The 20,886-nt window shown below is 45.0% G+C and overlaps 12 protein-coding genes and 2 non-coding genes across 14 annotated transcripts; 5 read left to right on the forward strand and 9 right to left on the reverse strand.

Moving 5' to 3' along the window:
- Nucleotides 1-861: 861 nt before the first annotated feature.
- CANTADRAFT_50492 (uncharacterized protein) lies at nt 862-1,503 on the forward strand (the record flags this gene model as incomplete). The annotated part of the gene is made up of 1 exon (XM_020209830.1): nt 862-1,503. The coding sequence occupies one exon, from the start codon at nt 862-864 to the stop codon at nt 1,501-1,503; it is 642 nt and encodes a 213-aa protein (XP_020065415.1).
- Nucleotides 1,504-1,949: 446 nt separating this feature from the next.
- TSR1 (Tsr1p) lies at nt 1,950-4,223 on the reverse strand (the record flags this gene model as incomplete). The annotated part of the gene is made up of 1 exon (XM_020206707.1): nt 1,950-4,223. The coding sequence occupies one exon, from the start codon at nt 4,221-4,223 to the stop codon at nt 1,950-1,952; it is 2,274 nt and encodes a 757-aa protein (XP_020065416.1).
- Nucleotides 4,224-4,743: 520 nt separating this feature from the next.
- CANTADRAFT_50144 (40S ribosomal protein uS14) lies at nt 4,744-4,914 on the forward strand (the record flags this gene model as incomplete). The annotated part of the gene is made up of 1 exon (XM_020209793.1): nt 4,744-4,914. One exon carries the CDS (start codon nt 4,744-4,746, stop codon nt 4,912-4,914), a length of 171 nt encoding a protein of 56 aa, XP_020065417.1.
- A 633-nt stretch (nt 4,915-5,547) lies between these two features.
- On the forward strand, nt 5,548-5,844 carry CANTADRAFT_231722 (uncharacterized protein). The gene has a single exon (XM_020206927.1). The coding sequence runs from the start codon at nt 5,592-5,594 to the stop codon at nt 5,793-5,795; it is 204 nt and encodes a 67-aa protein (XP_020065418.1). The 5' UTR covers nt 5,548-5,591; the 3' UTR covers nt 5,796-5,844.
- Nucleotides 5,845-5,892: 48 nt separating this feature from the next.
- Nucleotides 5,893-6,879, reverse strand: CANTADRAFT_50133 (uncharacterized protein; the record flags this gene model as incomplete). Its single annotated transcript, XM_020209791.1, has 1 exon — nt 5,893-6,879. One exon carries the CDS (start codon nt 6,877-6,879, stop codon nt 5,893-5,895), a length of 987 nt encoding a protein of 328 aa, XP_020065419.1.
- A 334-nt stretch (nt 6,880-7,213) lies between these two features.
- TPM2 (tropomyosin) lies at nt 7,214-7,681 on the reverse strand (the record flags this gene model as incomplete). The annotated part of the gene is made up of 1 exon (XM_020209728.1): nt 7,214-7,681. A coding segment is annotated over one exon (468 nt), but the record flags the coding sequence as incomplete, so codon positions are not given.
- An 819-nt stretch (nt 7,682-8,500) lies between these two features.
- On the forward strand, nt 8,501-10,915 carry CANTADRAFT_21536 (uncharacterized protein; the record flags this gene model as incomplete). The annotated part of the gene is made up of 1 exon (XM_020206708.1): nt 8,501-10,915. One exon carries the CDS (start codon nt 8,501-8,503, stop codon nt 10,913-10,915), a length of 2,415 nt encoding a protein of 804 aa, XP_020065421.1.
- A 186-nt stretch (nt 10,916-11,101) lies between these two features.
- CANTADRAFT_48712 (uncharacterized protein) lies at nt 11,102-12,571 on the reverse strand (the record flags this gene model as incomplete). The annotated part of the gene is made up of 2 exons (XM_020209621.1): nt 11,102-12,337; nt 12,461-12,571. The coding sequence occupies 2 exons, from the start codon at nt 12,569-12,571 to the stop codon at nt 11,102-11,104; spliced, it is 1,347 nt and encodes a 448-aa protein (XP_020065422.1).
- A 215-nt stretch (nt 12,572-12,786) lies between these two features.
- CANTADRAFT_49827 (uncharacterized protein) lies at nt 12,787-15,537 on the reverse strand (the record flags this gene model as incomplete). The annotated part of the gene is made up of 1 exon (XM_020209756.1): nt 12,787-15,537. The coding sequence occupies one exon, from the start codon at nt 15,535-15,537 to the stop codon at nt 12,787-12,789; it is 2,751 nt and encodes a 916-aa protein (XP_020065423.1).
- A 217-nt stretch (nt 15,538-15,754) lies between these two features.
- Nucleotides 15,755-17,634, reverse strand: CANTADRAFT_232317 (uncharacterized protein). Its single transcript, XM_020206935.1, has 2 exons — nt 16,112-17,634; nt 15,755-16,029 (listed from the first exon to the last, which is right to left on the reverse strand). Exons 1-2 carry the CDS (start codon nt 17,585-17,587, stop codon nt 15,973-15,975), a joined length of 1,533 nt encoding a protein of 510 aa, XP_020065424.1. The 5' UTR covers nt 17,588-17,634; the 3' UTR covers nt 15,755-15,972.
- Nucleotides 17,635-18,025: 391 nt separating this feature from the next.
- On the reverse strand, nt 18,026-19,366 carry CANTADRAFT_48854 (uncharacterized protein; the record flags this gene model as incomplete). Its single annotated transcript, XM_020209635.1, has 1 exon — nt 18,026-19,366. The coding sequence occupies one exon, from the start codon at nt 19,364-19,366 to the stop codon at nt 18,026-18,028; it is 1,341 nt and encodes a 446-aa protein (XP_020065425.1).
- Nucleotides 19,367-19,561: 195 nt separating this feature from the next.
- On the forward strand, nt 19,562-20,028 carry CANTADRAFT_65132 (mitochondrial 37S ribosomal protein uS13m; the record flags this gene model as incomplete). The annotated part of the gene is made up of 2 exons (XM_020210906.1): nt 19,562-19,612; nt 19,673-20,028. The coding sequence occupies 2 exons, from the start codon at nt 19,562-19,564 to the stop codon at nt 19,988-19,990; spliced, it is 369 nt and encodes a 122-aa protein (XP_020065426.1). The 3' UTR covers nt 19,991-20,028.
- A 275-nt stretch (nt 20,029-20,303) lies between these two features.
- CANTADRAFT_t113 lies at nt 20,304-20,376 on the reverse strand. The gene has a single exon. It is a non-coding gene; the product is annotated as a tRNA-Ala (tRNA).
- A 10-nt stretch (nt 20,377-20,386) lies between these two features.
- Nucleotides 20,387-20,460, reverse strand: CANTADRAFT_t112. Its single transcript has one exon. It is a non-coding gene; the product is annotated as a tRNA-Ile (tRNA).
- Between the last annotated feature and the right edge of the window lie 426 nt (nt 20,461-20,886).

Consider the following 20,886-nt stretch of genomic DNA (forward strand, 5'->3'; position numbering starts at 1 on the left):
TGGGGCAACCTGTACACATTCTAGTGCCCCGTGTTGCAGTCACCATTGGTCATATGCACAGTCGCTTATATGGAAGGTTCCAACAGACAGTCACAAATATAGGCAGCTTGCGTGAGGGGTTGAGTCGGCTGACATTGCCGCGATCAGCCTCAGAACTGACCAAAGAGTTCTTCCGAGGAACTGGTCAAAAAACCAGCACTTCAGGCGAGATCTACGGCTCGACTCGAAGGAAAGGGAGCCACTGTAAACAGACCAGCTCGTCTACCCTGTTTACGCGAGCACAACTGTGGGTGTTCCGTTTAGTTTACCATGGCTTCTAGCGAAATGTGGGGCATCTCAATTGGGGAAAGAATTCCCCAAAACAGCCAGCGATTATTCAGTAATTACACAATTGTTACTAAATTAAATTTCACCTTATGTGAGGCTCCGATCTAATCGGGAAGATAAGTCGTGGAATGCCGGTTGCGAACATAAGGTTTTTTTTATCTGATGGTACCACAGTATAGACATGACTGTGGTATGCAACACAACTGTGGGTGGGACCAGGCTTTGAAGGAGTTGTGGTTGTACCAGGGGAAAAGCCTCCATTGTTAATAAGGTTTGCTGTTGTTGCAGCCTATCTCGGTCATCTCTCCATAGCCCTGAAAGGCCAGGGTTCCCCTTATGGAAGTTGGCATGCACTCGAAGTGTGGTGTCTGGTGAAGCCGTTTCTATTTTTAAAGTGTTGACAGTTGTTGAAGCCCCAGGCACACGGTTTAGAATGGCCACAAACAGAAGGCAAGTGTTGGGTGCGGTCTATAAAAGGATGCTTATGGCCCGCTTAACCAAACTCTCTACACCCACAAGTACTTTACCATCGTTATGAAGTTCACATTATCTACCATTGCTTTATTAGCTTCTGCTGTCTCTGCTGCTGTTACCGACATCGATCTCTACATCGATTCCCAAAACAAGGAAGTTGACGGAAACAGTCTTCAACCTCTCCACGAAGGTGCTGCTATCCAATACCTTTTCTTGGGTCATCAACAAAATGCCTTCCAATATGACTCTGATACCCAGGTCTTAAGTGGTCCAAACCCTCCACAAACTCCTTTCGCTAACAACTTTAGCATTGTTGACCACGTTGCTTGGACTTCTTCTTCCACTGAAGCAACTAAGGTTACCATTATTGGTGGCCACAGCGCCGACAGAGGATTCTTGGCTATTAACGGCTCCTCCGATGGTTTCTATGCTGTCAAGAACATCAACGACCCATACCAGTACTCCAACCAGCAATACGCTCTCGTCTACTACCCAGACGGTGGCCAACCAGATGGAGCCATCTCTGTCAACATCAGAACTCACACTTCTGACAACTCCACTTCTAACGACTCTTCAGCTTCAGCTTCCCCATCAGCAGCTGCTTCTTCCGCACCAAAGGTCACCCCAGCTAACGGTGCTGGTGCCAACGCTGTCAGTGGTGCCGTTCTTGGTGGTGCTGCCCTTTTAGCTATGTTGATCTAAGCTGACAGGATATGAGCCGCATCTATGCTACTGATGCACTCACTTGATACCTTTCTATTTCTTGTTTCGTATGTCGTCGACTTAAACTATATTCTATTTCGTGAGCGTAGATGGTTGCAGCCATAAAAAAGTGCCGTGACGTAATTTCAGACATGTGGCCCGGTTGTGAGCATAGATACCAGCAATACGACAATACGAAATGCCTTACAAAAAGTGTAAACAACATTTACAACTATTCCGAGGGCTGGTATGATCGGTATTGCATTCTCGGGAGAACTCCACAGTTATGCCCCACATTGCTGCTGGCATTTCGGGTCTGTCAACATTTTTTCGCAACAATAAGTGCATGCTTGGCATGCGGACACCTGCATAACTACGACGGTCTAACATTAGTTTTATTGCTAATATACACTGAATTGAACATCTATGAAGGTCCGGCTGAGTGTTCATTCGAAAGCTGCGGACACGTCGGGCCACACCCTCTTGTACATGCTCATGGCGATAACGTCTTGAGAGCTCAATTTACCGTCAAATTGTGCCTTGAAGTAACCATGAGTACCAAGACTTTCCTTGATGAACCCGCTTCTTCCAGACTTGGTGAACAAAGGAATGGCCTTGAACCAGTTGATGTCCTCAGCATTAAAGAACATGTAACGAACAGTAACAACTCTCTTGTGGATCTTGATAGCATGGCCAGTCAAGACAGCTCTCTGAGCAACTACACGGGTGTGGTCACAGTTCAAGAAGGTTCCCTGGCCCACGAATTCGATGCCTCCCTCTTGTGCTGGCTTGAAGTAGATCACAGGAGCACTGTTGAACAATACTGGCGCGATGGCAGTGGCAATGGACGTGTTTCCTTGATGCACAAACGACTCGTATTTATGCACATTATTGGAGTTATTGGATGCTTGGTTGAATGCAGGTTGGATGACTTGTCTTCTTGGCCCGTATTGCACCACCAAAGACTCCTTGGAGGGAACTGGGGCTTCATAGTCTTCCCAAGATTGGAAAGAGAAGTTGCACACAGCCAACTTGTGTTCGTATTGGAACAACTCGTAGATTGTCAATGGCTGCACATTGCAGTTGAATTTTTCCAACATGAAAGCTGGAGCTTTGATGAAAATTCTGGCCTTTTCTCCAATGTTTACCTGGACCTCTTTAATGGCCTCCTTGGTGACTCTATTCTTGGTGGCCTTGTAGTTGGAAATCCTCAACAATCTCTTCCAGATACTGGGGGACTCCACGTCGTGCTCGTCGTAGTCCCAGTCACAGTTGTACAAGGACTTGATTCCTCTGAAAGCAGCCAATCTCTCTTTACCGGACTCCGAAGGATTCAATTCGATTTCGTCAGGGAATTCGAGATCGTCCTTTTCCAATTGACGGTATTCCGCTAACTGTCTCTCTTCCTCTTCAGGCGTTAATTCAACATGCATTTCTGTGAATTCGGTGGGGGCGTATTCAGTGCCAGTGGGCTCGGCTGGAACCATGTCTTCTTCCATATCGACTTCCTCAATCATGGGCTCTTCGTCACTTTCCAAATCAGATGCATCTTCCAAAACATCGTTGATAAACCATCTTCCTTGGTATTCTGAGGTTCCCTTTGGCAATTTCTTGTGTTCGCTTCTCTTGACTCCATCGTCGTCGAAATAGGTTCTACCGTCCATTCTGACTCCAAGGTCATTATCTTCATTGTAGAAGTCCATGTCATCGTCCATCTCGATCTCCTCAGGGTTGAGTTCCTCCAAGGTTTCTTGGTTTTCATCTGGAACGTAAAACTCAGTATCGATGTCCATGTTAGCACGACCCTTGGGTAACTTTTCGATCTTTTCGATCTGGAAGTCTCCAAAGCCAGGAACGTGCACCAATCTGTTGGCGTTGAAACCGATACCTCTGACAGTACCTTCAAGAACAACCGTTCCATCTTCGTTTCCAGACCAGTATGCGTTGTCGGCCACCATGTAGCCTCTTGCATCTCTCCACTTGATGGATTTAGGAAACTTTTGACAGATTGTTCTCAAACAGTTGGAGTTCTCCGAGTCAGCCTCCAAGGCGTAGAGCTTGTCCTCGTTAGGGAAGAAATGATTGAAGAACGATTGTAACGATTGTCTGATATCCATTTGAAGGTTTCTCTTTGGGTATGCGCTGACAACATTTGGCAAGACTCCGATAACGGAGGCAATACCCTGGGCAGTAAGAGCACGCAAAACCTGCTCACCAAATGCTTTATCAACCTCCTCTGTGGCAGAAATACCAAAAACAACGTAATCGGCAACCTTGGCCGCATCAAGAATGGCAAGCATATCGTTATGGTCGGGAATGATGACCTTCAAGTTGGACTTGAATTTTGTTACCTTGACGTTGGTGACAGAGGGAGTGGCGAGGGGATGGGTCAACTCTTGTTCCAACAACTTTTGGGCGATTTGGGCAGCATCGATGTCGTTGGTTAATGCAATTACAGTGACGATCTTCTCGGCACCCTGGGAGCCCTCGAACAATTTTCTGGTCATCTTGGACTCCAAAATCTTATTCTCTTTTAATTGCTTGGATAAGTTCTTTCTTTCGATCTTACTGAGGACCTTGGACTTGGAGCCCCCGGCAGCAGACTTTTCCACCTTACCCTTGTGCTGGTTTTTCAATTGTCCCTTGGATGCATGCTTTGACTTGAATGGCTTGTGGTCGTTCTTCAATGTAGAACGATGTGAATGTCCCCCCTTAGCCATGATTGTATGTGGATAGACTATTGATAGACATCTGATCTAGAGATGAGATGCCTTTAATTTTTCACCAGTCACATGATACGCACGCGTTTACATATAGGGCTCAGCCCTCAGGAAACAGTCTAGGTGTTCCTCACGTGCGCTCGCCCTTGCTGGGAGCCACCCTCCCATATACAGGCACATCGTGAAAAAACCTATCGCGACTAGCCACCTCCTGCGACAGCGAGAAAATTCAATATAGAAAACTGTTTCAAGGCCTTTCTAGATATACAACAAACAAGTTATAGTAATTGTATGTAATATAGTGGACAGCATGATACAAGTGGGATAGACCAGACCAATACGATAGATGAGTGGCACCAGCAACAGTGATCAGGATTACCAAAAACCGTCCAAGCAGACCCAGTGAAAAGTCCAAAGACAACGTCGAGATACAGGCCCACTACACTAGCAACTGTGAAAGAACATCTACGCATGTCCAGCACCCACCGATCTTACGCTCATTTACTAACATTCTAGCAATATGGCTCACGAATCTGTTTGGTTTTCCCACCCAAGAAACTTCGGTAAAGGTTCAAGACAATGTCGTGTCTGCTCCTCCCACACCGGTTTAATCAGAAAGTACGGTATTGAAATCTGCCGTCAATGTTTCAGAGAAAGAGCCTCTGACATTGGTTTCAACAAGTACCGTTAAATCCACCAACATAATATGATGATTTCTGTGTATTAATAATGGGGTTCTTGTCTGATATATCACAACGTTTAACAAAGTCTTTTATAAATACAATATTGACTTAATAAAAACTCAATCGTAAGAGTTGATCGTAGAGCGTAGACCGTTGTGCCTCAGGCCGTCGGAAGACAGAAAGTGGGTTAGAAGATTCACTGAAGACTGGGGGCCCATGTTCGGCAAGAACAAGACTAATCCACTACCAGTGGCATTTTTCAGGCTGAAGTGGTCTTAGCGGCCGGTTAGGTGGGCCCAATGAAGTACTGACGAGTGGATTCAGTAGGTCACATCCTTTGCACAACATTTAAGAAGTTTATCGGTTAATTGCAACGGAACCACGGACGAACAGCGTACAGACTGCTGATGGTTACTAGAGCACACCTCCTAATCTATGTAGCTACAATGTGTCCCATAAAAATCGACATTCAAGATCCATCGCCTCACTGAAAAGACCCAACGGACCCCGAACTTCCTAACAGGGAACATCACTCTCGGGAATTTGAATAATAAAATGGCAACGAGTATAACTTGACAATATACATTATCTCGTCGTGGCAAATATTCCCTTGCTTTAATAAGCTTTTTGATTAGGGAATAAAACTGGGTGTGGGAATGGCTCTCCTTTTATAGTTGCGCATCAGATGTTACCCGGATACAATTCTTGCAGCCGAATCTATACCTATAGGCAGCAAAATATCCGACTTTACCAATCAATGGTTAGCACTACAGAGTTCCAGCAGAGTTCTAGAAGGCTCCAAGATCCATCGAATAAGCAGGAGAGTCCAAATATTTGTTGGCATGTCCGTAGCCCGTTAGAAATTGCAAATGCTAGAATGGTCTATTGACCCAATATGGCTCCTGATTTCATGAGTTCTATCATTCGGTATCCATTAACTATAAAATTCTATGACTACTCGATTACCTAGTAGTCTAAATGCAGATTTATTCCCATTGATCAATATCAATACGCAAAATTAACAAGGACCGCAATAGCCCTATCATGGTGATGAAGCTAGCCAAACCCACCGGCACAACTGCAAAGACCACAATGTTATAAATATCAAAGAAACGAGCTCTTTTGGGGGCACCTTTTCTCAAATCTAGATTTGAAGTGACAAAATTCTGACCGATATACGTGAGGGTAAGACAACAACTTATGAGTATCCATATGTGGAGCCCGTATTTGTAGCCATCGGCAGTGAAGACAGAGACCAAGTATGATTCGATGGTTACCATAATTGTGGACATAGACAACACCCTGACAATGGCTGCTGGGGTCAGATAGATCACAATCCACCTGACAATCAAGCTATCGAGCGCAGAATAAGATAAATAGGCAGAGACAATGCACCAAACTCCCGTCAAAAAATGTTCCAGCACCCGACCACTTGTTATTGACTGTGTCAAGTGTTGACTTGAATGTCCCAACGCGAGGGAGTCAACGCTGACTTGATGACTGTCCACAAACACTTGTTTCCACGATTGTACTAAGCCTATCAAAGCAGGAATAAGTGATATGTCACGGCAGATAGCTAATGCAAAATGTTGTCTAGCATTTAAGAACTTGAGACCAAGTTGCTTGATTGAAGTTCTCTTGTAACTGTCATTCCCTCTGGTCCCGTGAGCCGAGGAGTTTCCATTTGATGTGGCGGGGGTTGGAGTTGGAGGCGAAACGGGTATCTCGGAAGAAACTCCTGAGTCGGTTCTTGATATCTGGGCCAGGTCATTCGGGGTAGCTCTCTGGGTTTGTTGTTCATGCATTAATTGTGATGTTTCGTACGAAGGGACCATCTCATCAGGGTCAAACTCGGTGGTATCAGAAGGGCGCAGTGGCACCCCTGGTCTTACGGGTAGGGTATAATCTTCATCGATTTGATGTGACTGAAGTTCACTGGCGAACCTGCGCCGGACTATGTCCATCAAAGACATGATGTGGTGTGTTCTGGGTTGTGGTGTTGTGGGTTACAAGGCGAGATATTTGCAAAAGTGAGACGGTTGTAGATGGAGCAGAACTTATAACCAGAAGCGGTATTGCGTAGTACGGTGTATTAAGGGCGGGACAGGTGACTCCTGAAACAAGATCTTATCTTACAACTTTTAGGGTAGATTAATCTCACATTTTTTTGTTAATTTTTTTTAAGCGATAGCGAGTGGTATCCGAATGGATCACCGCGTCGAAACTACATGAACGGGATAATTTAACTATATTCTCTTCTATTCAATAAAAAAGAGCAGTGATGCAACTATAAACGGTATTAAAAAATTAGATGGCTTCTAATTGTTGACTGATTTCTTCTAATTCAGCCTTGGAAGCGTTGTATTGTTCGCTCAATTCTTCAAACTTCTTCTCCCACTCTTCCTTTTCAGATTCCAAAGAAGCAACCTTTCTTTCCAATTGTTCGGCCTTGATGTCGGTTTCTCTCAACTTTTCGGTGGTTTCCTTCAAGTTCTTGTCGGCTTCTTCCAATTCTTCTTCCAAGACTTGGTTCTTCTTGGTGTAGTTTTCGTTGGAGGTCTTCAAGGAGTGCGATTCATCCGCGGTTTGCTTGATTTCGTCCAAGTCGGTTTCCAACTTCTCGACTTGTTCTTCCAAAACTTGGTTCTTTCTGGTCAAAGATTGGATCTGGTGGTCCTTCTCAAGGTTTTCTTGTTCCAATTCCTTGATACGTTCAGCCAATTCGTCAGACTTTTCTTGCCATTTTTCGGCATCCAACTTCAAGTTGTTAAGTTTCTAGAAAACATCGTTAGTAAAAGTTGTCCGATACGCACAAGGTCATCGAGAGACACCGGGGGACGGGGTGTGGGGGTGTCATTGGGCTCGGGCTCGTTGTTTTGAGCTGCTGGAGAGGCCACATCACCAGAAAACCCGGTGGTACCGGGGGCCCCCTGGGGGCTCCAATCCACTGCCAAACCAACCCTGACGTCTCCCAAGGCCATCCAGAACCAAAGTTTACTTACCTCCCTGAGCTTGTCCATGATTGATGTTCTTGTAGTGAAAAGAAGAGTGGCTACCAAATCCTCGATCTGGTGTTTTTGTTGTGATCTGTTCAAAATGTTGGTACGGTTTTGTGGCTGTTCGTCAAAAGTGCGTGTACATCCATAGTTCAGTGGTTGGGAAAGTCATCAGCTGGTGCCACAAGCAGGGGTGGGATAGGGCGGAGGGAGCCAGGTGTCGCGGAATCCCACTCGCTTGTGGCCAGGGTGGGAGTGGTACCAGACAACGGGGTCATGCCAACGGTGGAGGAGTCAGCCCCAGCGACATACCGGTGTGTGTCACAGCCCAGCGACATGCGACCGCGACACCCCGCGACACCCCGCGACACCACTGCGACACCAATCTGTCGCCTAGCGCCCTTCACGTGCCGGTTCCCCTTACTACCACTAGCCAGCCATCTTTGCACCCGTTACATCACGGAGCGTAGACGAGGCAGCTTTATATATTAAACATCTGTAGCACTTTCGTCCTCCTGCAAACATCCACACTGCTGCCAGTCTCCCCCCGTCCCAGCACTTAGCACGGCTAGCATCCATTTTCGACCCTCCCTACATCATGGCTTCTGGTGTGGTGGACGTTTCGTCGTCTACTGGCTCGTTTCAAACAGCGCCGACCAGCTTGGCCGGGCCCTCACCCGGCTCAGGCTCAGGCCCAGGCTCAGGCCCGGGGCCAGGCCCAGGCCCAGGCGCCTCTACGTCGTCCCTCCCCAGCATCTACCAATACTACCACACCTACCATACAAGGTCGTTCATCGACTCCATCTCGTCTCCCGAGAGCGTGACTGGACTCGACGAGCTCCACAACCACCTGCGGACGGTCTCGAACCCGTTCGACGTGCTCTACACGCCTGGACGAAGACCGGTGTCTGCGTACGTGGACCCCTACGCACACTACGCCCACAATCCCGCCCAGCTCCACCAAATGGCACACAATCCAGCCCAGCTCCATCACCCCCACAATCCCGCCCAGCTCCATCACATCGCCAGCCCGCCCCCAGTCATAACCGTGATCGACCAACCAGTCAGACGTTCAGGCTCGGTGATCTCCAACTCGGCCACGTTGCGCAACCGCAATCGCATCAAAAAGCGCAACCAAGCGTTCTTGAGGTCTCCCACCTCCGACATCGACACCATCACCACCGCCAGCACCGGGCCCAAAGAGTCCAGTTTGCGCGACAAAATCAGGTTCATGTTCCCGGTGCACCGCAAAAAGTCGTTGCGGTACTCGTCAGTGCGGAAGCAGCACGCGAACTTCCACACCAAAGACCAGCTCCAGGCATTCTTGACATCCTCCAACGCCGAGTCGTTGATCAAGGACTTGTTGCCCCGCCAGACCAGCTTCTTCCACTACGACTCCATCCTTCCACCGTCCCCCACCATCAAATCGGTCAGGAAAAATATCCACATCGTCAACCAAGGCAGATCGTTTTCCATCCACCCAGCATTAGCCTCCCAGGCACCTCTCACCGCAAAAAATTCCCAGAAGGCACCACCCAGAGCAAAACACGCAAGAGCCTACAGCTCCATCCCGCTTCCAGACATTATCTACCAAAAGTACAAGACCGCGGTATTCGCCAACAAACATACGGTTCCTCCCAAGTTCGAGCTACTCTTCCCCAACGACTTGCATTTGTTGTCCACCAATGACATCAAGAATATCAACAGGAAGCTTCTTCTAGAAGTGTTGCTCCGCAGAACATTGGCTGCGAAAATCGAATATCGTTTGAAGCAGCACAACTACACAATCCCAAGACTGGGATCCACCAAGACCACGGGAACCGGCTCCACCTTCTCGTCGTCGTCTCCGTCCTACCCACATAAACTGCAAGAAAAGGCCCCCAGCACCTCTTTCCACTCCCACAAACCAAGAACCGAAACAACCGCAACCTCCAAAACTTCAAGCATGGAGTCTATCAATACCGAGAAGTTGATGCAGCAAAACGCTTCCTTGTTCTCAGAGCTTCTTCCATCTCCCCAAATAAGCTACACCTCGGACATATTTGGCAGTATCTACTTGAAAGACGAAATCTCTCTTTCGTACGATTCCATCGAGGCTCCAGCCAAGAGAGAGGTACCAAGTAGATCGATTTTGAGAAAGGAACCACCAGCCGCACAACCCAGAAAAGCTCCATCTACAAACAGAATCATAAGGTTGCCTTCTAACGAACTGTTGTATATCAATGACTTCAACAAAGCCTACTACAACAGGTACAAAGCCAAGGACGACAGTGGGTTTGAACAGTCCTTGTTCTCGTCAAACGTTTACCAATTAAGACCCATGCAGAGATCGGTGGCCACCATTTCATCTTCAGAAAAATCAGTAGATGCTCGTCAAAACAGCTCGTTAATCTCACCGTTGAATATTTCTTCCACCGAAGATTTGGCCTCGACCAGCCATCGGAAAAAGCCCAGTTTATCCTCCTCTGCAAAATCGAAAAGACATAGCTTACCTTCCGAGGGCAGCAAAAGAAAATCGCAATCAACCACCAATACTTCGATATTTCAAAACCTTGACGACTTGTCCAGTGATCTATCCTCATTCATCGACGATATTCCAAGGAACAAAGCAGGGAATGCTCCAAAGGGACCTCCTCCACTGTCTCCCTTTGAAGATACTCTGTTTGATTCCCAACTAAAAAGACACTCGCTATCATCACTAGACAAGCTCACCTATCCCAAATCTAGCCTGAGATTGGTCCATAAGGACCATTCGTCAAGTCAAACCATTCTTGAGTCGATTAACAGATCCGCTCAATACTCACCAATTAAGCTCGTGCCACAACCTGTAACACACGAGTCTATCGAGAAGCAGAATCCTGCAATTGATATCCTTTCCCTCAAGGGTTCCATATCGATGGTTGGTTCCAATTGTCCCACCGAGTCCGCTTCCGTATCCACTAGCCCTGAAATAAGACGGAAGTCACGGTCCATCTCAAGAGATAGAACACATGGACAAATTATACACGAGTGATATAAAACTCATCATCCTAGACTTGTGAGGCAGCTGGTGTATCAGTCAAATTGTATCAAATGAGAGATACTATACATTAGCACTACGAATTCATTAATGACTTTTATTTTCAACGAGAACCAATATAATGTACATAATTAGCACTAGTTAGAATACCATAGACTGGGACGGATAATACAATTAACATCAAGAATTATAAACCATGGGAAGCATGAATTCCCTTATTCTCTTCGCCATTTCTTCATCGGGCAATTCGTCTGGAATCAGAGCCCCGTTTCTAGTTGGATAGTATGATTGATCAAGTACGTTCAACATGAACAAAGGTATCTTACCATCCCTGACACCCTCGCAGACCGAAAGCACATCTTCCACACCTATGTGACCAGATTCATTTAGAGCAATTAATTTATTGAACCATTTGCGGTCTTTGATATAGAATGGAGTAGGATCACGGCCGTTGGTCACGGCAGGAGAGTTGATGGCATCAATGGCAGCAGTGGCCAAGGCGTTTTCGAAGGTGATAGTATTAGCAGATGTAGGATCTTGAATTCTAGATCTCTTGAGAGCAGGATCCAAGGAATCATCGTCCTGTGGTGCCTGAGGTTGTGTTACGTCGGTCTCAGTTCCATCGTTAGTAATTGAAGATAATGCTTTTGAAAAGGGAAGATTCATGTCGCTGGAATCTTCAGAGTGCAATCTTTTCTTTTGTTTGTTTGGATGCGAAGGACTTCCCGGAAGTGCTTTGCTTGGTTTTGCTGGAACGAGTGGTTTGAAGTACTCATTTGCGGCCTCTAGATAGTCGAACTTTGGGATTTCATGATAAATGTCCCCCAACCCCTCCGCATACTTCGGGTCTAATCTTATTAATAATTGCAACACCTCGTTATGATACACTGACATATACCGTAAATTGTCAGTTAAAAAGAAATCATTCACGATCAAGTTGCCCTTGTTGAATGCGCTCAACGACGGCAAGGACAACGACTCGCTGTATAGCAACGACTTTATTTGCCGCTCGTCGATGACAAGCGAATTAGTGGTGTTATCGATGATCTGAAACCTGCCGATATCGGGATTCCACCGGTAGGAATACCCGGTTGCGGATGGATTATTCTTCAGGTGCAACATCAACACATACCATATTTTGTATCTATGATGGTTGACGTTCAACAAATGCTGCTGACACGAATACTTTGTATACGTGGAGTAGACAGTTTCTGGATTAGCCGCCCTCAATTGACCAGTCACATATGCCCATGATTTCTTCGTCATCTCAGCCTCGGCACCCTTTTGGTAGCTATGGACCACATCCGACAACAATTTGATCAAAAACTGGTCCATTTTGGGTGTCCATCTTCTATACTTGGAATCCCGAGATTTGAGGTCGTACTCCGTCAATTCGGGAAGATCACCCTGTTTTAGCTGTCCCTGGGCGTCTGCGTATTGCTGATGATGATGGCTTGCCTGCTGTAGATGTTGCTGTTGCTGCTGTTGTTGCTGCAAAAGCAATTGGTGGTGGTCATCTTGTTGTATTTGGTGGTGAACTTTGTGTGGTTGTTGATTATGGATTTGGTGATGCTGTTGTTGTTGGGCAGTCTGGGCGGCAATCCGCAATGCCTCTGCTGCTTGTTGCTGATCTACTTGAACCTGCTGCATTGATTTTCTTAGGCTTTGTGGGGATGACATGGAACACGTCCCTTGATAAGATGTAAAAAGTAAACAACTGCAACCTGTGGTTAATCCCTGGTTGCACTTTTAAAACCTTCAAATTGATCAGGATTTGTTTACAGGTTTAATCTAGGGTAAAAAAAATGGCATGTCTTTATTGGCGCGCACGACCCTGGCCTGGTGTCGCGACATTGTGATGCGACTTAGTACCTTCTAGTCGATTGTCCTGCTTCACTGAAGTAGTCCTTCTTTTCCGGAAAACTCATGTTGTAGCTGATGAGTCTGTCCTTGGAGTAGCCGTCGTTGGATTGTTCGTTGAATGCACCCTTCACTTTGCGGTCGATGGCGTATTCCTCGTGCCTTTCTTGCACCTTGGTAAACTTGTCCAACATCTCATATATCCTCTTTCTCTTGATGGAGAGCTGGTTACTGACACCAGGCGTGGTCGCTCCAGCGGGGCCTGGTGTAGATACGGGTGTTCCTATGGGTGCGGGGACAGCAGTCGTGATTGCACTTGCGGAATGGACGTGCGTTATTGAGCTGAGTCGATTGTTGAGGGTGGTAAATGTCGAGGACTGTGGTAATATCATGAGGAGCCCATACAACGTTCTGTACAAGTATGGATGCTTCTCGGGCTCCAACAACTGGAGTCTCAACTTCAAGAAAATGGGCGATTCAATCAACTGAACCAAGATGTCTAATTGAGTCAAAAGCTGAAATGTCACTTCCAATTCAGACAAATTTTTAATTATCAAATAGGCCAACTCATAGTTTGAAGTTAACAAACAAAGTGATAATGCACTTGGAGCATTATGGCACCAACTTTGGAAAAGTGTAGCAAACAATGACCAGTCTTCGATTTTATACACGTCAAGATTCTTCAATTTCTTCCGGAAGGTGCACAACTCCAGGGTGGTCAACAAAATGTCATTAAGAGTGACAATCATGACATTTAAGAATTCAAGATCATCAAGTGAGACCAATACTTCAGATAATGTCTTGAAGATCTTCTCCGAATTAAGTGAAACACATAGTTTTCTGATTATGAATTCAATCCTACCTCTTGTGAGAGTAGGAGGATTGGATTTCTCTTTCTCCAATAATCGTATCAATTTTATCATAAAGTCCTTGAAAAATTCATCGTTCGCCTCTGAGATTTTTGATAAAAGTTGGAGTACTTTGAGTACTACATCATTACTTGCATCGGTGCAAGACTTAAGTAAACTGGTAAGATCGAACTTGTTTTCACCTTCTCCCACGAATTGAAAAAAGCCCTGTGGGTTTCTCGTATATAAGAACAACAACCATTCTAATGATGTAATCCTTGACAATTCATTAGTCGAATTCAAGTACTTACTCATTATCTTGCTTAGGGTGTATTGCAACTGATACTCCACAAATTCATCATAGACTTCCTTGGTTAGACCGTGAATCAAGTTGTCATTTATCACAAAATCTTCTTCTTCAATTCCAGAAGTATTACCATCATCCGCATCACTAAATCTGATCAACAATTCTTGTAAGGATCGGTTGAAATCCAAGAATTGGTTCCGTAATTCGAAGTCCTTGTCATCATCTGTAATGGATATGTTCGAAACTACGATGGACACACACTCAGGCAAGCATTTCACAAATCCAATTGGAACTGTTTCTAAGATTTCTAATAACCATTTTAAGACAACGTATTGGATTTCCAAGTAAATTTCATGGGGCTCATTGGATAAATCTGTATTTTTCATTTCTCCCTTTTCATCTGGAGTTCTGATAAAGGTCAACAATATTTCAATTATTTTAGCGTAGTCAATAAAAATATCCTGTCCGTTAAGGAACAAACCATCCTGAGGTTCCCCGTCATTGGTTTCGAAATCCACAGATTCGGGTTCCTGGTCGTCCGTCTCAATTTTTCTTACAATTGTAGTATCGTCCGATTTGATGGAGTTGGTGTCATCTTCCTCGGATTGATGTAATTTGATTTCCTTGACCTCGTCGGAAATATTATCCACAGATTCAATTCGTTCGGCTGCTTCTTTCTCCTTTTGAGCCTTTTTCTTCTCTTGGATCAATTGATTCTTCTTAACCTCATACTTCACTTTGTAGATCGATTTGATTTCTTTTAGGAAGACATTCAATATGTTGCTTGTTTCTAGCCTCACATCGGAAGGAGAACTATTCATCAAGAATCTGATCAACGGCTCTAAGAAGTTGGGTAAAAAGGTAATGAGCTCCAACGAGGGTATATCATCGAACAATTCAAGCCAGCTAATTAAAAACTTCTTAGCAAATGGATCGATGGTATACATCCTCTCCAACAACGTTGGTATGAACTTTGGTAGCGAGAATGCCTTTTGAGAATCTTGCACTTGATTCACCTGGATTGCCACGCCATTGGCATCCACTAGATGTGTTTGGATTTCATTGGATAGCTCTTGTTGTTGTAAAATGGACACATAATTGGTAGACTTGGCACTAACGATATCTTTGATCAAACGATCAAGAATGTCAGCTGCATTTTTCACAGACGACTCGGTATCAGTAACCAAAATGCATAAAATATCAAACACTTCGTTGAAATAAAGCAACATTTCTCCTCTTGCAATCTTGGCTATGTTGTAAAGAGATTCACATGCATAATACCGGACTCTGGCATCAGTATCTCTAAAAGTAGCAAATATTGGTTTTATGATTTCCTCCAAGAAGTATGCAATTGCGAACGATCCAAGTGCAACAGAAACACTTCCAAGGGCTGTGATTGCCCCCATTTTGGCTGAATTGGTTCCCCCATTTGTCAATTCCGTCAATTCATTGATGATCTTGTAGATAGTCTGACTGTCATTCCTGGCCAAAGCAGCTTTAGTCAAACTCTCAATTTGGAATGCTGTGGCCTTACGTTTTTCATAAATGTGATTCGAAAGGTCCTTGATCAAAGAAGGCTCAAGAATATTGACGCTTCCCATCTTGATAGCTAGCACTATAGAATGTTGATTGGAATACGCGATAAACAGGAGGTATATTTAGTCACGTGACGCATACCAGATCTCGGCGCCAATATAGTGTTGTCAATTCCAACGTGACCACAAGCAACTCTACAGTAGGTATCCATCATTCGTGAACATAGTGTTATAGAACTAAATTAGCATTATCCGTGCTATCCCAAAAAAATAAATAAACATGAGAGATTTTCGTAACTCTCATATACAGATATCTCTGTATTATGCAATTTACTGGAGTATTCGGTTCGAAGTACTCCAATTAGTCATTAGTGAAGAGAATGAGGACAATATCCTTCAAAATCCGCTGTCTGGACCTAACGGTTAGAAATCAAATGCTTATGGGATGATCCTTACTTCCGGAACCATCAGCACCACGGTTTTTCTTTCTTCTCTTATTACTCAGCAGATCCTGATTTTTAACATCTGACCACACCAGAGCGTAGTACTCCTCATCATCTTTTTCATCCCCTTCGACTTCGTCGCTGAGATCAATGTCCTCATAGTTAAAGTCAGAACTTTGGTCGTGTAGATCTTCCTTGGGAAGTGAATCGCTCGACGATATCGAGACGGGTTTGGTGGCCTCTCCTGGTAAATTTGATAAATATGTTTCCATGATATTCTTTCTAGGGAGTTCTGGAGGATTAGTCGATGGCAATATATTCAATAGTTGTTGCAAGTCACTCTCTCCATTCGCAAAATCAGCAATAGTTGGTAGTTTGACTTTGAAATTAATGAAAAGGTTTCCTCTTTTGTACCGTTTCAAATCAAAAGCGATCTCTCTATACTCGTCTACCTCGTTCAAGTTTTCAAAGTATTCGCCCCCATTGACCATCTCGTTAATAGGCATTCCAAATCCTTTGACTAGCTTTGGCTGGTCAGAATTAATGGTCCCAGTGATTTCTCCATACTGTATATTTCCATCTATCGATTCGTTAACAGCCTGATGTCCATGGACATTTATGAAGACCCTCAATGACTGATCTGGTTTAACAAAGTTGTTTATAAGTACTTCCCCTCCTAACAATGCAGTTCTCAAGTCAATTTCATGCTCCATAAAGAGGTCGTTGAACTTTCTCACTAAGAAGGGATGGGCAATCTCGCGAAGGTGGATTACAACGTCTCCTGGTATGATGTTACGACCTTCGTCTGCTTCACCTTGAAGAATGATTTTATCGCCATTATTAGATCCTGGCAAAACGTTTATCTTGATGATCTTCTTCTCTGTGACGTACCCGCGAACGCATGACGGACATGAATCGTGTTGGGATATGAATAGACCTGTCCCAGCACAAGGCTTGCACGAGCCGATCAGCTGGTACTGAGAGGTTTGGTTAAAGTAGGTGGTTTTGACGGTTCCCAGACCCTGACACTGCCTGCAAGTCTTGGGATTCAATCCACCCACACCCTTGCACATTTTACACTTGCTGTTTTTGGGTAGCTGAAGCTTGATAGTCTTGCCAAAATACATGTCTGCAAGATTAGCATTGCAGGTGTGATGTATATCCTTGCCCCTGACGTACTCTTGGTCCAACGGGGACCCCACAGGCTCCACATGTTTCTTCATATTGGCTGGGTGAGCACCATTGTTTGGGGGGACGCCCGTGAACTGGCTTGCAAACATGCTATTGATGTCATTGAAGACCTGGGTGAACATGGTCGACGAGCTGAAGCCCGATGTGCCCATATCCATTCCCATGCCCGGGAATCCGGGGTTGAAGTAGAAGTTGGAGGTGCTGGTGGATTGGCTTCTTCTGGGGGGTTTGCTTTTGGGCTCCTGGTAGTTTCCTTCCACGCCAGCCAACCCGTACGCATCATAGACGTCTCGGGACTTCTTCTCTCGTAAGATCTCGTAGGCATGGGTCATCTCCTTGAACTTCTCAGTTAGCTCAGGGTCGTGGTTAGTTTTATCGGGATGGCACCGGAGTGCCTGCTTTTTGTAGGCTCTTGCAATGTCCTCGGTGGAAGCAGCAGGCTCCACCGATAGTATATCGTAAAGGTGAGTTTCTAGTACCATGATGGCGACATTAATAATCTGGATATTGTAAGAGCTCGATAATTATAAGGCTAGTGTTAGCAGATGGGTTCTGTATATAGGCTCAGACTCGGGTTCTCGCGTTTTCGATAAGATTCTATCGCTTACGTAACCCGTCATCGATACAATCACGGAATCAGGGCTTATCTCGGAAAAGAAACCCGACAAAGCTCCAGGGGCTGGCATGGGTCAAATCCATACGGGCACGGCTGTCGCATAAAATGTATGGATAAGGTCAATAGACGAATTTGGGCAAATTTTTGTTTTACTACTACTCACTTTACACTGGTATGTATTCCATTTTTAACCCGTAACTATAGTTTATAATAAAACCCTCTGAATTGGAGAATAGTCAAAACATCCATACTTCAGTAATCCTGGAGAATTAGAATTGAGAAACCTAACCACAAACCGGTGCAATCAAGCATGGCCCAACATCTGGTCGACGTAATGCTTTTGGTAGTTGGCCCTGTATGACTTGGACCTGTTGACATCGTAGTTCTTCAACTTCTGTTCGAGTCGTCTGGCCTGCTTGTCTTGTTTGGTCACCTCGTGCACCGTCAATCCAGGAGCAAAACGTCTGTCCACCAACGCAACTGTTCTGTTTGATTCCGAAGGTTGTGGTGCTAACGCAAGGTTTTGACGGTAGTATCTAGCCATCGACCTATGGCCGATCCTGGAGCCGGTAGGAAGGGTCAACTCGACCCCTGATCTATCCACCGTCACCAAAGTATAGTTGTCGTTGATGCCATGGTCGTCGAACGAGTCTTCTTCTTCTCCTTCTTCTTCTTGTTCGCCAACAGTCTGTTCTTGTTCAGCGTCTGTCGCACCCATGAAGCTCACCTTCTTGTTACTGGTCTTGGCCACAGGCGTATCTTCCAGCTCATAGAAATTGTAAAACTCCGACACCGCCAACTTCTCGTCCTTGGTCTCGTATGGGAGCTTGCAATGACCCTTGGAGTACATGTGCTGCCTCACGCTTGTCAAGTTTCTTCCTTCAAATCCACACACCAAACATTCGAGGTCAACGGATATAACCTCACTCATATACAGAAGTAAGCCTATGACATCAGTCAAATAAGATCTCTCTGGGATGTACAACCCGTGGTTTTTGTACATATGCTTGATGTTCAACTCCACTTCCTCATTGTTTTTTCCACAATAGAAACAGTTGGTAATGGGGACTGCCTGCAACTCTTCAATCGATTCGTCTTCACTCACCTCAGAATCACTCGACTCGGTGTCTTCGGCCTCGGCTTCAACTTCCACGTAATCGGACTCAGAAAAGTTCAACTCGGAGCCCGTTTCATGGCCCGATTCAAACTCATGACTGGTCGAATCACCCAAGGAAAACTGGGAAAATTCCGATGCTATTGATGCGGGGCTGGCGGCTCTTTCGATTTCCTCGAAATCTTCGGCATCCAATTTTCTGCCTCTTGATTCGGAGACCTTCTTATGGGCCAACATCTTACTAAGCAGCTTGTTGGTGTTATTCTTCGTCTTTCTGTGGTGCACGTAGAACCCGTCTTCGTCTTCATTTTCTCTGCTTTCACCAAATTGTTCTTGGCTCAACACCTTGTCGGCAAATACGTCGGAACTGATGGAGGGTAACTGTGCCACTCTTCTTTTAAGATTGTATCTATGCCATTCGGTCTTCATATGCTGTCTCTGTAATTCGGCTGTCAAAAAACGGATATTACAAGTATTGCAGGTAAATGCCGAGGTTTGAGGGTTGGCCTGATGGGGAATAAAACTAGACATCGTGATCTTGGAGAAGAAATATATGAGAATGCTTTTGATAAAGCAAAGATATAATCTGTGACTGGGTGATGTAATCTGTAAATCACTCAGTTTTGGTGGCAGTTACAGTTTGCGCTCAGAACATTACAGGTTTGGGCACCTCACTTAATGTTGAAAATTTTGACTATAACGAGAGTATAGATAGGCTACGTCGAAATGGCTGTCCACATTTTCGGTAAACACGTCAAGCACAACAGTTTGGTTAGCGTATGTCAACTATTCTAGGATTTCCCTTTTCCGTTTCGAATTCCGATTACTAACATTAAGCATGGCTTGAAGAAGGCTATCTTTGGTATTGGATACCACACAGCAGAAAGAATCTGTGCCAAGGTCGGATTGTACCCACAAATGAGAATGAACCAATTATCTGAACCCCAAATTATGGACTTGAACAAGGAAGTTTCTGAAATGATGGTCGAGGGTCAATTAAAGCAAAAGATAAATAATGACATCCAGCTCAAGAGAGACACCGGTTCTTACGCTGGTTACAGACACGCCAACAGCTTACCAGTTCGTGGTCAAGGTACCAGATCTAACGGTCAAACCGCTAAGAGATTGAACAAGATTCCAAGATACAAGATCTAATCAGGTTAATGTCAGTTCCAACTAGGGTGTCCCTCAAAATGGCCAAATGAATGCACCTGTTGTAAATTAATTGTATATAATTGTGGCTAATATTACGACGAAATAGAGTGAACTGTAGTGGTCTAGAACTGTATAAGTCAGGGCTCTTCTCGTTACTGATTCAGTCCTCCGCTAGGTCAATATTCCTTATTTCTAAATGTTTGAATATAGACTTTAGGAAACTTTGATGCAAGTGATGCAAGTACTAATGTAGTGGTCAATGGTTCACCTCAGTAGAGATCGTTATTCGAAGCATTTCAAAAATTCAAAAAAATGGACGAGTCCGGAGTCGAACCGGAGACCTTTCGCATGCTAAGCGAACGCGCTACCAACTACGCCACACGCCCTTGGAAGAAGTGGTCCCTAGCAGGATCGAACTGCTGATCTCGGCGTTATTAGCACCGCGCCTTAACCAACTGGGCCAAGGGACCTGTTTCTTGTTGAATTGAATGACTGCTGAAACTAAACAAAAATATTGTGATCAACTTGTGCGAGCGCACGACCAGTTAGAAAAGAAGGAGAAGGGCTTTATACATATACAACACCCTCACCGACACTAAGCACATACACTATGCTATCCTCAGAGGAAAATTACAGAGTATCACCCCGGGTAGNCACGGATGGTTTTGCTTCCTCATGGGAGACAACTATTCCAGAACATTCAGGGTGAAAGAACTCTGTCAACACGTAGATCTCACGGAAGCGGAAAGAGAATACTTGAAGGCATGGTTCTCGTTGANCACCATACGCGGGGACGTCCAAGCGTTCCCAGAGATGTGGGCCAGCAAAGAAGTGGTAGAAGAATCCATACAAAGAGGATGTCTAAAACTAGAAGGATTCCTTGACAACATCCTAGG

The sequence above is a fragment of the Suhomyces tanzawaensis genome (assembly GCF_001661415.1).
Source record: "Suhomyces tanzawaensis NRRL Y-17324 unplaced genomic scaffold CANTAscaffold_3, whole genome shotgun sequence".
NCBI classification, from domain to species: Eukaryota; Fungi; Ascomycota; class Pichiomycetes; order Serinales; family Debaryomycetaceae; genus Suhomyces; species Suhomyces tanzawaensis.